At 37.6% G+C, this 19,953-nt stretch overlaps 1 protein-coding gene across 3 annotated transcripts in view; it reads left to right on the top strand.

Moving 5' to 3' along the window:
• Positions 1-19,953, top strand: part of IBTK (inhibitor of Bruton tyrosine kinase) — a 93,838-nt gene that overhangs the window by 3,098 nt on the left and 70,787 nt on the right. For 2 of the 3 annotated variants that reach the window (XM_066254027.1, XM_066254019.1), the window contains exons 2-4: positions 3,287-3,989; positions 15,127-15,223; positions 17,234-17,358. In XM_066254027.1, coding sequence (XP_066110124.1) covers positions 3,669-3,989; positions 15,127-15,223; positions 17,234-17,358 — 543 coding nt within the window. In that variant the 5' untranslated portion in view covers positions 3,287-3,668. The remainder of the gene's footprint in view (positions 1-3,286; positions 3,990-15,126; positions 15,224-17,233; positions 17,359-19,953) is intronic. The other variant, XM_066254031.1, reaches the window with a different exon arrangement.

Below are 19,953 nucleotides of genomic sequence, written 5' to 3'. Positions count from 1 at the left end.
AAGTTCTGTTTCCTGATTTTCAAAGTACTTATTCCATACTCTTCTTTCTGATCTGTAATGAAGCCAGAAACCTGGGAGTTTTCACCATGTCTTGTCAAGTCAAGATCCTAAATATCTCTCTGAATTGCTCCCTATCTTTATCCCTAAAAAAGGCAGATAAAGCTGTCTATAATCTAGTCCATCCTTTTGTATATATTAGGCCTCACTCGTTTCTAAATTACTTGAAATTTTCAGAATGGACCAGGATGATTTCAGTGATTTTATATTTACTTTTTCCTCTGCCTCAAATGCCCATCCACCCTGAATTTATCAGGCAAACTGTACTCATCTTCAGTTTTAGTTTAAATATCTCCTGTGGGAAATCTTCTGTAGATCCTCTTATCTATTTCCCATTCATATAAGTCACTTGTTATCTTCACTGTAATAGATTTACAATCACGTTATATTTTTATTACTTAAATAAAATCCGTCTCCTCTACCAAACTGCTACCCTTTTGATGATAGAGACTGGGCGATAAATATTAAATTTTGTTCAGTCAATGCACTTGTTAAGTGAGTTATACTTTTAAGTATTATCCATGAACCTATATTTATTATTTTATCTAAAATACTTAAGCCCTCTTTTAGTATTTCCAATATCTTGTGCCCTACTGTGGATGCACTGGAGAAGCAGTGTGGAGTTGTAGAAAGTAGCTTGGACTTAGCTGTTAAATAGATCTGTGTTTGAATTCTAAGCCCTCTTTTACTGGTGGTATGTTTGGGTGGCTTACTTAACCTCTCTGTAATGTAAAATATTCAGTAGGTATTAAATGCTTACTATTTATTTCCTTTCCTTTCTTTGCCTTCAGTAAGCATTTGTTGAATGCATAAATAAGCTTTACATTAGGCATTAGAAATATGGGCCTGGAATTCAGGAAACAAATTTGAGGATTATGAGCATGTTAGATTAAAGTTAACACGAGAGACTGAAAATTTTCAGGGAGAATACCAAGTAGAGAAGAAAAGAAGACTGAAGATGGACTATTGAGAGAAGCCCAGCTTAAAGGTCAGGGAAAGGGATAATAATGCCTTTGGAAGAAGTGATAGGAGAGTCCAGGTTTAAATGCTTCAGTGACTCCCTGTACTTTCAGCATCCCTTTTTAGATTCCTTAGGAGAATGTGGTGTTAATGACTCAAAAACAGGGAAGTCAAGTAAGATAAGAACTGAAAGTACCCAAAAGTATGGCTTTTTGGAGGTCATCGGTTTCATAGTTTCACTGAAGTATGCATGGAAGCCAGGTAGTAGAGACATGGAAGCTCAAATGTGAATTTTGGGATTGAAATGTGTTACCTTTTCTCTGCTAAGAAAATAAGAGTAATAAAAACTGTTTCTCAAATGTATACATATTTGCTGCCAGACACCATGCTAAGCAGTTTTATCAGTTACAGTACCTCTGAGGTTGGTGGTATTGTTTCCCTTTTCAGATGAAGGAATGAGGGTTTGGAGAGATTATGTAATTTTTAGAGTTACATAATTAGTAACAGCTGGCTTTGCTATATTTGAATCCAAATATGTAGGACTCTAATAAACTCTAACTCCTAATGTTCATAGTTTTTGTTCTTTATGTGCTTTTTTCTCTCTCCATATATATACATTTTAGTATGGTGTCATTCTTATATTTAATATTTCTTTTATTTTTCTTTTAAATGTTTAACTTCTTTTTAACATTTCAAAAGGGATTTTTTTTTCTGTATCTTAAATTCTTTCATGTAGGGTCTGAGTGATTTGCCAATAAGTAGTTCATTTCAGGTATTATGAAGATGTTGAAAACACAATCATAGCAAAATTTTAGAGCCTCAACAGAATGAAATTAACTAAATTTGAATTTTGCCATATACCATGTGTTTCAGTTTTAACATTTTTAAATTACTTGAGGCTTTCATACCTTTTTCTTTATCAACTAACTCCCAAATACTTTGTGGTTCATATCAACACTTTAGGGGGAATGATTTTTATAAGGACTGTATCAACTTATAGGACTTGAAATGGAACTGGAGCTAGACAGATAAGGAATTATTTCGTCTATGCTATCATTTCAGATGGAGAATCAGAATAGTTAAAACGGGTTAGATTCAGGGCTTCTGACTCTTAGTGTAGTTTGAAATAGGAGTGAACAGTGCAGATTTGAAATGTTTCATATCTGTCTGGTACATAGAACTTTATCTTTTTTTTTTTCTGTATTTTTCTGAAGCGGGAAATGGGGAGAGACAGACAGACTCCCACATGCCCCCGTCCGGGATCCACCCGGCACGCCCACCAGGGGGCGACGCTCTGCCCACCAGGGGGCGATGCTCTGCACCTCTGGGGCATCGCTCTGTTGCGACCAGAGCCACTCTAGCGCCTGGGGCAGAGGCCGAGGAGACATCCCCAGCGCCGGGGCCATCTTTGCTGCGGTGGAGCCTTGGCTGCCGGAGCGGAAGAGAGAGACAGAGAGGAAGGAGAGGGGGAGGGGTGGAGAAGCAGACGGGCGCTTCTCCTGTGTGCCCTGGCGGGGCAATCGACCCAGGACTTCTGCACGCCAGGCCGACGCTCTACCACTGAGCAACCGGCCAGGGCTAGAACTTTATCTTAAAGATACAGTAAACTCATGTATGTCCCTCCAAATAGTCTTTTAATAACTTTTTCTCTGTCATTTAAAGTATATAGTTTAAAAACAAAATGGAAAAAAAACGAGGGGGGGGGAATATAAGTATTTATAATGGTTTGATATCTTGGAGAAGAAAATTAACATAGAATTTCTACTATAAAAGCTTTAAAAATCTGGGCAGTATATATGAATTGACTACTCATTTAAAATCCAGAGGACAAATTCATCAATGGTATAGAGTTCCTGTTTTCCCACAACTAGCAAGACATAGTAATATCAGCCTCTTTAATCTTTGCCATTCTGAAAGATTCCTGTAAAGATGGTAGATTTAAGTGTGTTTATAGCTTGTGGGGACATAAGCAGAAGATTGTAAAAATATAGGAGAGAAAGAATAAAAGTAATGGAAGAAAGAGATAGACTCCAGAGTATAGACTAGAGGCTAACTTCTTAAACATGAGATTTGGGAAAAAGAAGCTGAGGATGACTGATGGAGATATGGGATGATACAGAATATACTATAGGTGAAGGTGAAAGTTGTTAGACTTTATTTTTTTAAAATAGGAATTAAAGGCACTTAAATATGGAGGTAATTATATTGTAAATTACTTGAGGAGAGTGAGAGATTTTCTATTTTACTTTTTCTTCCTTTCCCCTTATAGGTCACCCTTGCAATTATGGATATTTAAAAGGATCAGACAGTGTGGAGGGGGAGTTCCCCTCCTCACTCCCCCTTGGTGCTTGACTCCAGGAATAATTTATAAACTGTGGAAAGCTAATTTTTTTTAAAATAAAGAACTTGTATTTGATATAAACTTTATATAACACTATTTATAATTTTTTGATTTAAGTGCCAAAATCAATTGTACGAAGAAGATTTATAGTTTTATACTCTTCCCACGAGGGTTTAAATTACAATCCTAAGTAATCCTGAGGCCATTTATTCTCTATAAATTTTTCTGAATAGCACCTTTGTGTCCTGGCTTTTTCATTTTTTTAAAAAAATTATCTGACTATTCTGAAGAAGGAAGGAGTATAAACAGGATGAATTCTTGCATCCCTGACTGCACATCAAAATGTCGATCCCTAAAGCATGCTTTGGATGTCCTTTCCGTGATAACCAAGGGAAGTGAAGACCAGATTAAGGCCTTTCTCTCCAGTCATTGTTATAATGCAGCAACTATCAAGGATGCCTTTGGCAGAAATGCCCTCCACCTTGTTTCCTCCTGTGGGAAGAAAGGAGTGTTAGAATGGCTTATTGAGAAAGGAGTGGATCCACTGGTGAAAGACAAGGAGTCAGGATGGACAGCTTTGCACAGAAGCATATTTTATGGGCACATTGACTGTGTTTGGTCCCTACTGAAGGTAAGTAAACTATATATTTTTTAAACTATTGCATTTTTCTTGAAAGAAGGAGAGTAGAATAATACATCCTAATTTTACCCCACCAGAAATGGTAAGTCTCAAGATAGTCTTTTGATTCTGACTTTTTGGTAATATATGGGCAGCAGTAGCCAGAGAGCCATATTAAACTAATTCAACTTAGTTCATAACCAGTTCAGAAAGATTAGTGGATCAGATACTTCTAGTTCTTCATGTCATCTTGACCTCATCTCTTATTTCACCCACAGTTGTGATGACCAGTTGTGCACAGGCTTCTAGCAGCTTTGTGTAGGTATAATATACATTTTGTTTCTGGCATATATTGCATGCCTCTGATTTTATGCCTCAGGGCTTGGCAAATTCATGACCAGTTAAAAGTCTAGGAGAGTGAAAATCCCTGTAGAGCAACTCCCTGTTAATGAAGAATGGGAGCTGGTGGTAAATACTTCCTTCCTCCTTTTGTCCCTTGATTGGACAATTAATCTATAATATATTTTATAAGGTTCCCAGAATGCCCTGGTAGGATTATGCACTAGCTTCCTTAACAGTGCCTTACTTGATAACACATCCTTGTATTGGTTTTTTCTTCTTCCTTGATTTACTCTTTTGGTCTCTCACCACTGCTTTCTAGAATATGTTCCCAAGGAAATAAACTGCATGCCAGTTTACCTCATGCTTTGCTTTTGGGGAAGACAGTCAAAATAAAAACAGTTTTTTATATTTGCAGAAAGACATCTTCTGTAGCGTTACCAGTGAAATGTATCTATTGTCCATTTGCTTCTTGTTGTAGGGCATTGGCATGAAATGCTCAGGCTTTTAAACCTAGTATATACTTAGATGCTTTTTAATAAGCTGATGAATTTACTGTTTTGGAGCTTTATCAATATAAAGAGTTGATTTTTGGCCCTTGCCATTGGCTCAGTGGATAGAGCATCAGCTTGGCGTCTAGATGTTCCGAGTTCGATTCCCGGTCAGGGCACACAGGAGACGTGCCCATCTGCTTCTCTCCCCCAACCTTCTTTTCTTTTCCTCCAATTGCCAGTGGCTCAATTGATTTGAGCATGTCTCTCCCGGGAACTGAGAATAACTCATTGAAGCACATCAGCCTCAGGTGCTAAAAATAGCTCCATATTTGAGCATCTTCCACAAATGGGGGTTGCCAGGTGGATCCTGGCTGCTGCGCATGCAGGAGTCTGCCTCACTATCTACTCTCATCTAAAAAGAAAAATAGTTGATTTATAAAGAAGTGGGATAGACTACACTGTTCTTACTACCTTTAGTGTGTAAGATGTGCATATTAAAGCGTTATAGCTCACCATTTCTTTTTTTTTATTATTATTTATTTATTTATTTATTTATTTTTAATGGGGTGACATCAGTAAATCAAGATACATATATTCAAAGGTAATATGTCCAGGTTATCTTAAAGTTCAATTATGTTGCATACCCATCACCCAAAGTCAGATTGTCCTGTCACCCTCTATCTAGTTCTCTTTGTGCCCCTCCCCCTCCCCCTTTCCTCTCCCTCTCCCCCCTCCCCCCATAACCACCACACTCTTGTCAATGTCTCTTGGTCTCAGTTTTATGTCCCATCTACGTATGGAAAAATGCAGTTCCTGGTTTTTTCTGATTTACTTATTTCACTCCGTATAATGTTGTCAAGATCCCACCATTTTGCTATAAATGATCCGATGTCATCATTTCTTATGGCTGAGTAGTAGTCCATAGTGTATATGTGCCACATCTTCTTTATCCAGTCATCTATTGATGGGCTTTTTGGTTGTTTCCATGTCCTGGCCACTGTGAACAATGCTGCAATGAACATGGGGCTGCATGTGTCTTTACAAGTCAATGTTTCTGAGTTTTTGGGGTATATACCCAGTAGAGGGATTGCTGGGTCATAAGGTAGTTCTATTTTCAGTTTTTTGAGGAACCACCATACTTTCTTCCATAATGGTTGTACTACTTTACATTCCCACCAACAGTGGATGAGGGTTCCTTTTTCTCCACAACCTCTCCAACATTTGCTATTACCTGTCTTGTTAATAATAGCTAGTCTAACAGGTGTGAGGTGATATCTCATTGCAGTTTTGATTTGCATTTCTCTAATAACTAAAGAAGATGAGCATCTTTTCATATATCTGTTGGCCATTTGTATTTCTTCCTGGGAGAAGTGTCTGTTCATATCCTCTTCCCATTTTTTTATTGGATTGTTTGTTTGTTTGTCGTTGAGTTTTATGAGTTCTTTGTATATTTTGGATATTAGGCCCTTATCTGAGCAGGTGTTTAAAAATATCATTTCCCATTTCGTTGGCTTTCTGTTTATCTTGTTATCAATTTCTCTTGCTGAACAAAAACTTCTTAGTCTGATGTAGTCCCATTCATTAATTTTTGCTTTCACTTCTCTTGCCTGTGGTGTCAAATTCATAAAATGCTCTTTAAAGCCCAGGTCCATGAGTTTGGTGCCTATGTCTTCTTCTATGTACTTTATTGTTTCAGGTCTTATGTTTAGATCTTTGATCCATTTTGAGTTAATTTTAGTACAGGGGGACAAACTGTAGTCCAGCTTCATTCTTTTGCATGTGGCTTTCCAGTTTTCCCAGCACCATTTGTTGAAGAGGCTTTCTTTTCTCCATTGAGTGTTGTTGGCCCCTTTATCAAAAATTATTTGACTATATATATGTGGTTTTATTTCTGGACTTTCTATTCTGTTCCATTGGTCTGAGTGTCTATTTTTCTGCCAATACCATGTTGTTTTGATTGTCGTGGCCCTATAATAGAGTTTGAAGTCAGGTATTGTAATGCCCCCAGCTTCATTCCTTTTCTTTAGGATTGCTTTGGCTATTCGGGGCTTTTTATAGTTCCATATAAATCTGATTATTTTTTGCTCCATTTCTTTAAAAAATGTCATTGGAATTTTGATGGGAATTGCATTAAATTTGTATATAGCTTTGGGTAATATGGCCATCTTGATTATATTTATTCTACCTAACCAAGAACAAGGAATATTCTTCCATCTCATAATGTCTTTTTCGATTTCCCTTAACAGTGGTTTATAGTTTTCATTGTATAAGTCCTTTACATTCTTTGTTATGTTTATTCCTAGGTATTTTATTTTTTTTGTTGCAATCGTGAAGGGGATTATTCTTTTGAGTTCATTCTCAAATGTTTCATTGTTGGCATATAGAAAGGCTATTGACTTCTGTATGTTAATTTTGTATCCTGCGACCTTACTGTATTGGCTTATTTTTTCTAGAAGTCTTTTTGTGGATTCTTTGGGGTTTTCGATGTATAGGATCATATCATCTGCAAAAAGTGATACCTTTACTTCTTCTTTTCCGATATGGATGCCTTTTATTTCTTTGTCTTGTCTGATTGCTGTGGCAAGAACCTCTAGTACCACATTAAATAAGAGTGGAGAGAGTGGACAACCCTGTCTTGTTCCTGATTTAAGGGGGAAAGCCTTCAGTTTTGTGCCATTTAGTATGATGTTAGCTGATGGTTTATCATATATGGCCTTTATCATGTTGAGATATTTTCCTTCTATACCCATTTTGTTGAGAGTCTTAAACATAAAATTGTGTTGTATTTTATCAAAAGCCTTTTCTGCATCTATTGATAATATCATGTGGTTCTTGTTCTTTGTTTTGTTGATATGGTGTATTACGTTAACCGTTTTACATATGTTGAACCATCCTTGAGATTCTAGGATGAATCCCACTTGATCATGATGTATTATTTTTTTAATATGTTGTTGTATTCGATTTGCTAGTATTTTGTTTAGTATTTTAGCATCTGTATTCATTAGAGATATTGGTCTGTAGTTTTCTTTTTTTGTGCCATCCTTGCCTGGTTTTGGTATAAGGGTTATGTTTGCCTCATAAAATGTGTTTGGAAGTATTGCTTCTTCTTCAGTTTTTTGGAAGACTCTGTAGAATAGGAACCAAGTCTTCTTTGAAGGTTTGATAAAATTCGCTGGTATAGCCGTCTAGGCCTGGACTTTTATTTTTGGGGAGGTTTTTAATGGTTTTTTCTATTTCTTCTCTACTGATAGGTCTGTTTAGGCTTTCTGCTTCTTCTTGACTCAGTCTAGGAAGGTTGTATTGTTCTAGGAATTTATCCATTTCTTCTAGGTTGTTGAATTTAGTGGCATAAAGTTTTTCATAGTATTCTACAATATTCTTTGTATATCTACGATGTCCGTGGTGATTTCTCCTCTTTCATTTTGGATTTTGTTTATATGAGTTCTTTCTCTTTTTTCCTTGGTAAGTCTTGCCAAGGGTTTGTCAATTTTGTTGATTTTTTCAAAGAACCAGCTCCTTGTTTTATTAATTTTTTCTATAGTTTTTCTGTTCTCTAATTCATTTATTTCTGCTCTGATTTTTATTATCTCCTTTCTTCGGCTGGTTTTGGGTTGTCTTTGTTCTTCATTTTCTAGTTCCTTAAGGTGTGAAGTTAAGTGGTTCACTTGGGCTCTCTCTTGTTTGTTCATATATGCCTGAAGTGATATGAACTTCCCTCTTATCACTCCTTTTGCTGCATCCCATAGATTCTGATATGTCGTATTATCATTTTCATTAGTCTGTATATATCTTTTGATCTCTGCACTTATTTCTTCTTTGACCCATTCATTCTTTAAAAGTATGTTGTTTAGTTTCCACATTTTTGTGGGATTTTTTCCCTCTTTTTTGCTGTTGAATTCTAGTTTCAAGGCTTTATGATCAGAAAATATGCTTGGTACAACTTCAATTTTTCTGAATTTGCTGATGTTGTTTTTGTGGCCCAGCATATGGTCAATTCTTGAGAATGATCCATGTACACTGGAGAAAAATGTATACTCAGTCACTTTGGGATGAAATGTCCTGTAGATGTCTATCATATCCAGGTGCTCTAGTGTTTTGTTTAAGGCCACTATGTCTTTGTTGATTCTCTGTTTGGATGACTGATCTAGAGCCGTCAGCGGTGTATTGAGGTCTCCAAGTATGATTGTATTTTTGTCAGTTTTTGTTTTAAGGTCAATAAGTAGCTGTCTTATATATTTTGGTGCTCCTTGGTTTGGTGCATATATATTAAGAATTGTTATGTCTTCTTGATTCAGTGTCCCCTTAGCCATTATAAAATGGCCATTTTTGTCTCTGAGTACTTTTCCTGTCTTGTAGTCAGCATTATCCGATATGAGTATTGCTACACCTGCTTTTTTTGGATGTTATTTGCTTGGAGTATTGTTTTCCAGCCTTTCACTTTGAATTTGTTTTTATCCTTGTTACTTAGATGAGTTTCTTGTAGGCAGCATACAGTTGGATTTTCTTTTTTGATCCATTCTGCTACTCTGTGCCTTTTTATTGGTGAGTTTAATCCGTTTACATTTAGTGTAATTATTGACACTTGTGAGTTCCTCATTGCCATTTTATAGATTGCTTTCTGTTAGTTTTGTGCCTTGTTTGATTCTTCTCTTTCGTTTTTCTATCTTTTGTTTTTATTTGGTTGTGTTCCATACATCTTTCCTCTATTGCCATCTTTTTTAAATCATGTGCGTCCGTGGTGGTTTTTTCAATGGTGGTTACCATTAAGTAATGAAAAGGGTTCCTACCCTGTTCATTGTAGTGCACTGTTTTGTGAGTACTTTTGCCCTCCATCGCCCTTTGCTACTGTTAATCTTCATCCTCTCCCCCCCTTTCTTATTGTTGTCACAGTTTAAAGTTGGTTTTGTTATGTTCTTCTTGGAGCTTTTACTTGTGGCTTTGTTGTTGTTGTTTTTTTATTCTTTGTATCTGATTGGAGAACCCCCTTTAGTATTTCCTGGAGTGGGGGTTTTCTGGTGATAAATTCTCTCATCTTTTCTGTATCTGTGAATGTTTTTATTTCTCCTTCATATTTGAAGGTTAGCTTTGATGGGTATAGTATTCGTGGCTGAAAGTTCCTCTCTTTCAAGACTTTAAATATCGGTGTCCACTCTCTTCTAGCTTGTAGAGTTTCTGTTGAGAAATCTGATGATAATTTAATGGGCCTTCCTTTATATGTTGTATTCTTCTTTTCCCTGACTGCCTTGAGAATTTTTTCTTTGCAGTTGGTTTGTGCCAATTTTATTATGATGTGCCTTGAAGTAGGTTTGTTGGGGTTAAGAAAACTTGGAGTTCTGTTTGCTTCTAGAATTTGAGGTTTTAGTTCTTTCCAGAGGCTTGGGAAGTTCTCATCTATTATTTGTTTATGTTCTCCATTCCATTTTCTCTCTCTTCTCCCTCTGATATACCTATTATTCTTATGTTATTCTTTTTGATGGAGTCAGATAATTCCTGTAGGGCTATTTCATTTTTTTTAATTTTTGAATCTCTTTCTTCTTCTCTTTGTTGAGCCTCAAGTTGCTTGTCTTCTATTTCGCTGATCCTCTCTTCTATCTGGCCTGTTCTATTAGCTAAGCTTATTACCTCATTTTTCAGCTCATGAATTGAGTTTTTCATCTCTGTTTGATTTGTTTTTATAGTTTCAATTTCCTTGGAGATATACTCTTTGTGTTCATCGAGTTGTTTTCTGAGCTCCCTAAATTGCCTTTCTGTGTTTTCTTGTATATCTCTGAGTATTTTTAGAATTTCTATTTTAAATTCTCTGTCGTTTAACTCCAAGGTTTCCAATATCTTAAATTTTTTCTCCATAGATTTTTCCTCATCTCTCTGTGTTACCTCTCTATCTTTTGTATCCATGATATTCGATTTTCTCTTCTTTAATGGCATGTGAGGGTGATTTTCTTGATAGTATTAATGAGATTTTATAAGGAATAAAAGGATAAAAAAATAAAAATAAAAAATTGCACGTTTTTTTTTAAAAATTAATCATTAAATAAAGAAAAATAAAATAAGATAAAAATTTGAGTGGAAAAAAAGGGAATAATTCCTTCCCCTCCTTTTTTCCTCTCCTCTCTTTTTTGAGAAAATCTTGTGATGAACTGTGAATTATATTGTACTAAATAGAACAAACAATACCTGTAGTGGAGGGCCTGAATTGGGGAGAAGTAATATAGGGGTAAAGGAAAAAAAAAAATACAAGAAAAAAATATTTATATATAAAAAAAGGAGGGAGCAGTATAGACCCACAAAAAGCAAATTAGGAAAAAATTTGGGTCAAGAATAAAATGTTTTGCTTTTAGGTGTTGGCTGACTCAGAGATATGATGAGAGGAATAAGAGGGAAACAGGAAAAAAGGGTGGAAAATTAAAAAATTACTATTGTATTTAGTGGAACAAGAACTAGATAAAATAGAGAGCCAGGGATGGGAGCACTGCTAATGTGTTAAAAAGGTGAAGTAAAAACCCTCCAAAATGCCACAAACTTAAGTTTGAGTCCCAGATAAGATAATTTGTTCGTTATTGAAGTTTGAATGAGAGAAGACGTAAAGGAGAGAGGAAAAGACTAATATAGAGGGAGAAAAGAGAGAGAGAGAGAGAGAAAAGATGGAACCACTTAAAGAAGAAAAAAGAAAAAGGAGGAGAAAGAAAGAGAGAGTTAGGGGTTTTGGATTGCAACCCTCAAAGAGAGAAAGGAGGAGGAAAGAAAAGATAATGTGAGATGTAACACTTATGGGTAGTGTAGTTCAAAGAGAGGCGAGAGTAAGACTGAGAGAGAATTAAATGACCAAGTTGGAGTAGAAAAAAAAAATCAAGAATGAAGAAAAGAGACACAGACGAACAAATATAATAAGATGGGATAGGTTATAAAATCTGCAGATTATTCTTGATTTTGAGAGGTTGTCGTCTTGCTTTTTCTTTTCTGTCTTTCTGGTCGGTGACTTTGTACCCCGGGTTCTGCCCCTGTGGCACGCTCTGGAAGAGGTTTGCAGTTGATAATTCTCTATGGCAATGTCATGTATTGGGCTTCAGTCTCGTTGGCAGCCAAGGTTCATTAGTGTTTATAGGCTCCAACAGAGAGGATCTCTCACTGTGAGAGTGTTCCTGGAGCCTTTCTCCTAGTCTTTCCTTCCACAATTAGAAGCCTGATAATCCAGTTATGGGGTTGCTGCTGCCTCTGCCTGGATAGTAAGAGTCTCAAAGAGCTGGCAACTCCCCACTTTGTTCCCACTCAGCACAGGGCTCTGAGTAAGGCTCAGTCAGTCAGACCTGCCAGCATAATCAGGCGTGGCTTCCTCTCACTCAAAGATCTCTGGCTCTGCCCCTCTGTGGGATAACTCGAGTGCCAACTCCTGAGGCGTTCGGAGGAATCTCTAGCCAGACAGGTCACACTTCGAGTGAAATCCCTACCCACCCGGAAAAGATCGAGCTTTGGAATTGGCTTTCGCTCTATCCTCGTGCGGCTTTCCCAAGGGGCTAGGGCTGCCTGAGATTCCCCTCCTGGCCCGCTCACAGACCTGCTCCTCTGTGGGAAAAACACGGGTGCCCACCTCTGAGGAGTTCGGAGGAATCTCCTGTTCACTCTTCCTGCGTGCGCACTGACCAGATTTTGAGGCTCAGGCGTCCTGGACGCCTCTCACTCCAAGAAAGCCCTCTGCCCACACGGAAAAGTTACTGGGTTGGAATTGGCTTTCGCTCTGTCCCCGTGCGGCTTTCCCAGGGCGCTGGGGCTTCCGCTCCTGGCCCGCTCACGGGCCTCTGATTCTGCTCCTCTGAGGGAAAACACGAGCACCCACCCCTGAGGAGTTCGGAGGAATCTCCTGCCCACTTTGCGTGCGTGCGCACTGACCAGATTATGAGGTTCACACGGGACGCCTCTCGCTCGCGAAAGCCCTCCTCCAGAAAAGTTCCGCCGTTGGAGTTGGCTCCAGCTCCCTCCCCGTGCCCGGTCCCCTCAGGGCGCTGGGGCTCCTAGGAGATGCTGCTTTTTGCCCACACAGAGGCCTCTGACTTTGCTTCTCTGTGGGTTAGCACGGGCGGCGCCCACCCCTGAAGTGTTCGTAGGAATCTTTTGCCCACTAACCACGCCAACCAGGAGATGTGGAAAATGGCTGCCCCACTTGTCTTTCTTTGTCTGGGTTTGGCGCGCGCGTGTTAGCTTGAATTGCCCAGGTTTTTCCACGGCTTGGATCTCCGTGCCACAGCCTGATTTGGCTGTACCGCAGCCTGGAACTATTCACTCCCTACGCCCGCCTTAGTTTCTATATTCTCAGTTCTCAGTGAAAGCCATCCTGTTTGGATTAGAGAGGAAGGCGGAGCATTTCTTACTCCTTATTTCCCCCGAAGTTTGACCATATATTTAGCCAATCTTTCACTTGATCCTACCTTCGGGTGTGTTGTGAAGCATCTGAAGACTCCAAGGATAGGTTTTTCTGTTTCTGGTTGAAGTACTTGTTGAGTTTATGGGGAGATTTTCGGTATCGCTTCCTACCGCGCCATCACTGTGACGTCATTTTCTATAGCTCACCATTTCTAGGAAGCTCTAAAGCAGGGGTCCCTAAACTTTTTACACAGGGGGCCAGTTCACTGTCCCGCAGACTGTTGGAGGGCCGGACTATAAAAAAAAACTATGAACAAATCCCTGTGCACACTGCACATATCTTATTTTAAAGTAAAAAAACAAAATGGGAACAAATACAATATTTAAAATAAAGAACAAGTAAATTTAAATCACCAAACTGACCAGTATTTCAATGGGAACTATGGGCCTGCTTTTGGCTAATGAGATGGCCAATGTCCATATTTGTCACTGCTAGCCGTAAACAAGTGATATGACGCGCTTCCGGAGCTGTGATGTGTGTGTCCCGCGTCATCGGAAGTAGTACTGTACGTGAATGATACCACGCTTTGCGGCGCCACCACATACAGTGCTCCTCTCACTGACCACCAGTGAAAGGGGTGCCCCTTCTGGAAGTGCGGCGGGGGCCAGATAAATGGCCTCAGGGGGCCGCATGCAGCCTGCGGGCTGTAGTTTGGGGACCCCTGCTCTACAGCCTCCCCCAAAATTGTCCCTAGTCCTTTATGCAGATTGTGGCTGCTTAGGGTAATGCAACTATCTGTAGTCTTACTAGTGTCCAGTTGTTATAAATTAAGTTTAGAAAAAATTGACAAAACAAAATAAACTCTGGGGATATGAGTTTCTGGGATGCCATTTGTCATTCATAGCTTGGAATACTCTGCCTTGGAATTTACCATTCATACTCTGAAAAAGGCCAAATTCAGGTCTTCCCACATGGATTTATTATGTCTTAACTATTTGAAAGCAGTAGTCAATGTACAATTTTAAATTTATTAAGATGTTAGATCACTTACGATTTTTTGTTACTTGTTACTTACTAACTTGAATATTTTTTGTTCATTGACAATCCTTTTGAAGTCAGATATTATAACCATGTGGAACATAATAAAGTTAGAATTGGTTTTAGTTTATTAGAATCTTATTATGAGATAAGTGGGGATTCTTCTTTCCTGAGTAATCCAAAACAATATGCCAACATAACACAATTAGAGTTTAAAAACTTTATGCTTTATCTCAGCCTATAACTATCCTGTGTGGACAGGCAGTGATGACTTGCATCAGTTAAAATAAAGATAAGGTCTTAGTAATTATTGAAGGTCTTACTAAACTACTAGAAAATATTAGAAGTTATTCTTGAAAAGGAGTGCATTCTTTTTTTTTTTATTTAGTGAGAGATGAGAATTATCAGCTCATAGTTATGTTACTTTAGTTATGAACAGTAAAAACAGTAAATTCTAGTATACATATTTTTCTGCCATTGCCTTGAAATCTTTACAACCATTATCTGGACATGGACTATTGCTCTACAAATACCAAAAAGTGTATATGTATGTACATACATACTGACGCAGACCCAGAGCTAGGGCATTTTAGGCGGCCAGAGCTGCCTTACTATGGAAAACTTTCACATGTAATTAATTTTGATTTTAAGTGCTATTTATTTCTTCATTACTTTGGTCCTTCCGTAGTCCACCAAGAATTGGATATTTGATTTCTCTTAGTGATCTTTGGTGTGTGAAAAAAAATATGTATGGTCATAGGAGATAATTGTTACTAAATGACTATTTTTAAAGTATTTATGAAGCTTGATCATCTGGATTTTTGATAAATAAGAATAAGAAATGACTGATTATAGGTAAATGGTTAAAATACATACATACAAATGTATATACATACACACATTCTTTTTTCTTTTTTTTTAGCATGGTGTTAGTCTGTATATTCAAGACAAAGAAGGCTTGTCAGCTTTGGATCTTGTAATGAAGGATAGACCAACTCATGTGGTATTCAAAAATACTGGTAAGAAAATTCTACATATAGATTCCATTAAGGTACAACTTAGAAAATTTAAATGAAGTTTTATTCTTGCCCTGGCCGGTTGGCTCAGTGGTAGAGCATTGGCCTGGCCTGTGGAAGTCCCGGGTTCAATTCCTGGTTAGGGCACACAGGAGAAGCACTCATCTGCTTCTCCACTCCTCCCCCTCTCCTTCCTCTCTGTCTCTCTCTTTCCCTCCTACAGCCAAGGCTCCATTGGAGCAGAGTTGGCCCCAGACACTGATGGTGGCTCGATGGCCTCCACCTCAGTTGCTAGAATGGCTCTGGCCACAACAACGGAGCAACACCCCAGATGGGCAGAGCATTGCCCCCTAGTGGGCATACCAGGTGGATCCTAGTCAAGTGCATGCTGGAGTCTGCCTCCCCGCTTCTAACATCCAAAAAATACAAAAAAATAAAATTATTGTTTAAAGTGTCTGAGGTAATTTGTGTGTGTATATCTGCAAAGAACTTTTACTGTGGTTAATAATTTTGGTTCTCCATTCAGAACACTTCAATTTATTTTGTATTTTTTAATTTTAATCTACATTATCTCTAAGAGTAAAACACAGCCTAAAGAAGGAAGGCATTTAGAATTATAATTACTGTAATGTATTAATGTACATGCGGAAAGTAACATCAACATTTAAGGTAAAGAGGAAAAAGGAAGTGATTTTTCTACTTACATATTCTTTTAATTCTTCTTGCCCTTCAAGCTAAGTAAGGACTCATTCTTCATTTTTATTTCTAACTTGGATACTATGTTACAGGTTTTATTTACAAAGGGATTATATGAGCCTTCCAAAATAAAAGTGAAGATATTAAAAGCTTTGCTGTGATTAAATTTTTTCCCAGTTCATTGGATACCCTAATCAGAAGTGTTGCATTTGTCAAGAGCAAACTATTGAAAGTTAGTGTTTCTGTAGGAACAGCAATTAATACATTTGCTTCATTTAGAAGAATCAACTCTAGTTGCAGGATTTCAGTTGTTTATTGATTGCTTCTCATATTTGCATTGACCTGGGAGATCTAGCTGAGCCAATGACCCCTTGCTCAAACCAGTGACCTTGGGCTTAACTTAGTGACCTTTGGTCTTAAGCCAGTGACCCCATGCTCAAGCTGGTGAGCCTGTGCTAAAGCCAGATGAGCCTGTGCTGAAGCTGGAGGAGCTAAAGCTGGCAACTTTGGGGTTTTGAACCTACCGGGGACCTTAGCGTACCAGATCTATGCTTTATCCACTGTGCCACTACCTGGTCAGGCTAGATAACACTTTGTTTTTAAATAACTAGGTATTATTTTCATGGAAACTAATTGTGTACATTAGGTGATATTTATTCTTTTGGCAGTTAAATGTTAGCTGCTAAAGAGACAAATACTCGATTGCTTACATTGAGAAAGGCCAGTGATGATTTGGATTTTCTGATTTTTATTCCTAGAATTATATATTAATAGATTCATAATTTAAAAGAAAGTGTTGGGCCCTTGCCATTGGCTCAGTGGTAGAGCATCGGCCTGGCGTGCAGAAGTCCTGAGTTCGACTCCCGGCCAGGGCACAGGCGCCCATCTGCTTCTCCACCCCTCCCCCTCTCCTTCCTCTCTGTCTCTCTCTTCCCTTCCTGCAGCCGAGGCTCCATTGGAGCAAAGATGGCCCAGGCGCTGGGGATGGCTCCTTGGCCTCTGTCCCAGGCGCAGGAGTGGCTCTGGTTGCAACAGAGCGATGCCCCAGAGGGGCAGAGCGTCACCCCTGGTGGGCGTGCCAGGTGGATCCCGGTCGGGCGCATGCGGGAATCTGTCTGACTGTCTCTCCCCGTTTCTAGCTTCAGAAAAATACAAAAAAAAAAAAAGTGTTGGCAACATCTTTCAAATATGGTAGTTAAATTAGTTCCTATAAAGGGTCATGTGTAATGTAAACTAATTAGTGGAATAAAGCTATAATTATACTACACTAATATTTGTTTTATAATATAAAAGTATAAAAACTAATTTTCATTTTAGATCCTACAGATGTCTACACCTGGGGAGATAATACAAATTTCACCCTGGGTCATGGAAGCCAAAATAGTAAACATCATCCAGAATTGGTGGATCTGTTCTCCAGGAGTGGGGTTTATATTAAGCAGGTATTTTGAAGTACAAACTAACTAATTTTAGAGATTAAAAAGAATTTTTGTATTTAATAGTCATCTTTTCACTTAGATTATGTTAACTTTGTTGAAGGTATAACATATTTGGATGAAGAAATTAACAAAACTATTAATATATTTTAGATTTTATTAGTCTTAATCGTATTAGACTGTAAAATACAATAAAACTTTGAGATATTTTCACGCACTTTTAGAAATTAGAAGGCATTATTCAGATAATCATTTGATTTTATAAAGGTAGAACTTTCGTTGATTTTATAGTTTTTGTATCTGTTTAATAAAAATTAGAGTTTTTGAAGTTGTTTCTCAGGTGAATTCATTGTTGAAACTCAGTGTTACTAGTTTTAGGTAAGTGAACCTGAGTTCTTCAATATAAGTAATTGTAAAATTAATTGGTATACAGTTGTAAAGGTTTGGTCTTTGGTCTTCTGTCATTATGCTGGATATTATCTTTCACTTATATGGATGGATTTGCTACTGTTGACATACTCATCTCTGTCTTCCACTTTGTGTGTTTGTGTGTGTATTAAACTGAGTTTGATCAGATCTTCAGAATCCTTTTTAAAGTGGTGTTCTACCCATCAGCAGCCACTAATGATTAATCAGAGTTGGGGCCCTTTAGATAACTGCCCCAACTGTTTTCCTTTTCTGAGTTAGTACAGACATGGTCAGATTTCATAAACTGAGATTTTTTTTTTCATAAACAGGAATTTTTACACAAGAATGAAGAAATAATGGTGACATTAAGAAACCAGAGGCAGATTGTACTTTTTGATCTTAAGATATATATGTGCTATAGAAAAATTGAGTTTATTTCACTTGGTAGGGTTATGGATGAAAACTCCATTTCAGTTAAGGCAAGGAAATGAGAGTATTTTGTGAAGAGATAAAGATGAAAGGGATTTCATTTACCACAGAATGAGGGTTGAAGCAAACACTGGACAAATTTGAGAGGAAGGAAAACAGTCTAGATTTCAGTCAGAAAAGAGGAAGCAAGTTTATGGGACTATGTACTGAGCACCGTTTACAGATGAGGGCAAAAGTAGGTTTTATAGTTATGAGTACAGTTTATTCTTGTATTATTATTTATTGTAATATATTGTATTTATTTGTATTATACCTGTAAACCTACTTTTGCCCTTCCCTGTATATAGAGAGTCCCAATAGTTACTGACAAAGGACTGATTCTGTAGTTTTTATTACCAAATGAATTAACTACTAAGGGACAGAACTAACGTATTGGAATAATATATTACTGAGATTTAAGATGAAAAACCATAATCAGTTGCCTCCTTAAAAATGTAAGAGATTTTGTTTTTAAATTTTATTTATTTACTTTGTTTTAGTGAGAAAGAAACAGTCAGGAAGAAAGACAGATGAGAAACATCGACTCGTAGTTGTGGCACTTTTTAGTTGTTCATTGATTGCTTCTCATAAATGCCTTGACTAGGGAGCTTCAGCCTAGCCACTGACCCCTTACTCAAGCCAGCTACTTTGGGCTCAAGCCAGTGACCATGGGGTCATGTCTGTGTTCCCACAGTCAGGCTGGTGCCCATGCTCAAGCCGATGAGCTTGTTCTTAAGCTGGTGACCCCATGTTCAAGCTGGTGAGCATGTGCTGAAGCCAGATGAATCCGTGCTTAAGCTGGCGATGTTGGGGTTTTTTAGATCTGGGACTTCAGCATCCCAGGTCTATGTTTTATCCACTATGCCACCACTAGTCAGGCATAAATGTTAGAGGTTTTAATGTTGAAGATCTTAAATTCTGGTAGTGGTTAATATAGCAGAAGTCAGATATTGTAGAATGGCATTCTGATTTTGAATATAAAATTGAACAAAATGTATTCTTTCTGGTTTCATAACATGCTTTTTCTTTCAAATTCTAACTTTGATAAATTTGTATAGAATGTGAGTTTTATTTTTAGATTTTTCAGGTATTGGCAGTATAGCTCAATGAGAGAATGACTTTCCATTGCTTATGATAGGCACATGTATTTCTAAATGGAGCTTGCTGTTCAGCTTATAACTATTTTCCAAAGGAACTTGACCTTCTGGAAAATAATTCTATATCCTAAGATATAATTGTTTTTGGAAAATAATTCTTTTATTTTGAATTAGAAATGTTTATGGATGGCATAAATATAAATGCAAATAATTTTTTAAAATAAGAAAAAGGGATTGTTAAATAAATATACTGCACATTAGTTGCATTGAAAAATAGCACAGTGTAGCCAAGGGATTATGTATGTAAGTACATGCTATTTGAAACTTCTGCTGGTTTCCAGTTGTTGTGTTCTGCTGATGCAATTCAACCATTTCAGTTTCTCTAATAAGAATATGTGAATATGTAAATGTGTTTGTCAGAAAGCATGGAGGGTATTGGAAAGAAGGCAGATAAAGAAGAAAGTAAGAAAGAGAGAAAAACCTGAAAACAGATACATTATTTGAAGCCATATAATGATATTAAAGGTATATTAGACAAAATTAGGGTTATGAAAAGGACATACTGTCTACATCACATTCCTGATGTATAGGTAATGTTTTTTAAAAAATACTTTTACCTTAAGACATT

The sequence above is a fragment of the Saccopteryx bilineata genome, chromosome 1, assembly GCF_036850765.1.
Source record: "Saccopteryx bilineata isolate mSacBil1 chromosome 1, mSacBil1_pri_phased_curated, whole genome shotgun sequence".
In the NCBI taxonomy this organism is placed as follows: domain Eukaryota; kingdom Metazoa; phylum Chordata; class Mammalia; order Chiroptera; family Emballonuridae; genus Saccopteryx; species Saccopteryx bilineata.
The sequence above is the reverse complement of the archived record's forward strand: the minus strand, read 5'-3'. Positions and strand labels throughout refer to the sequence as shown.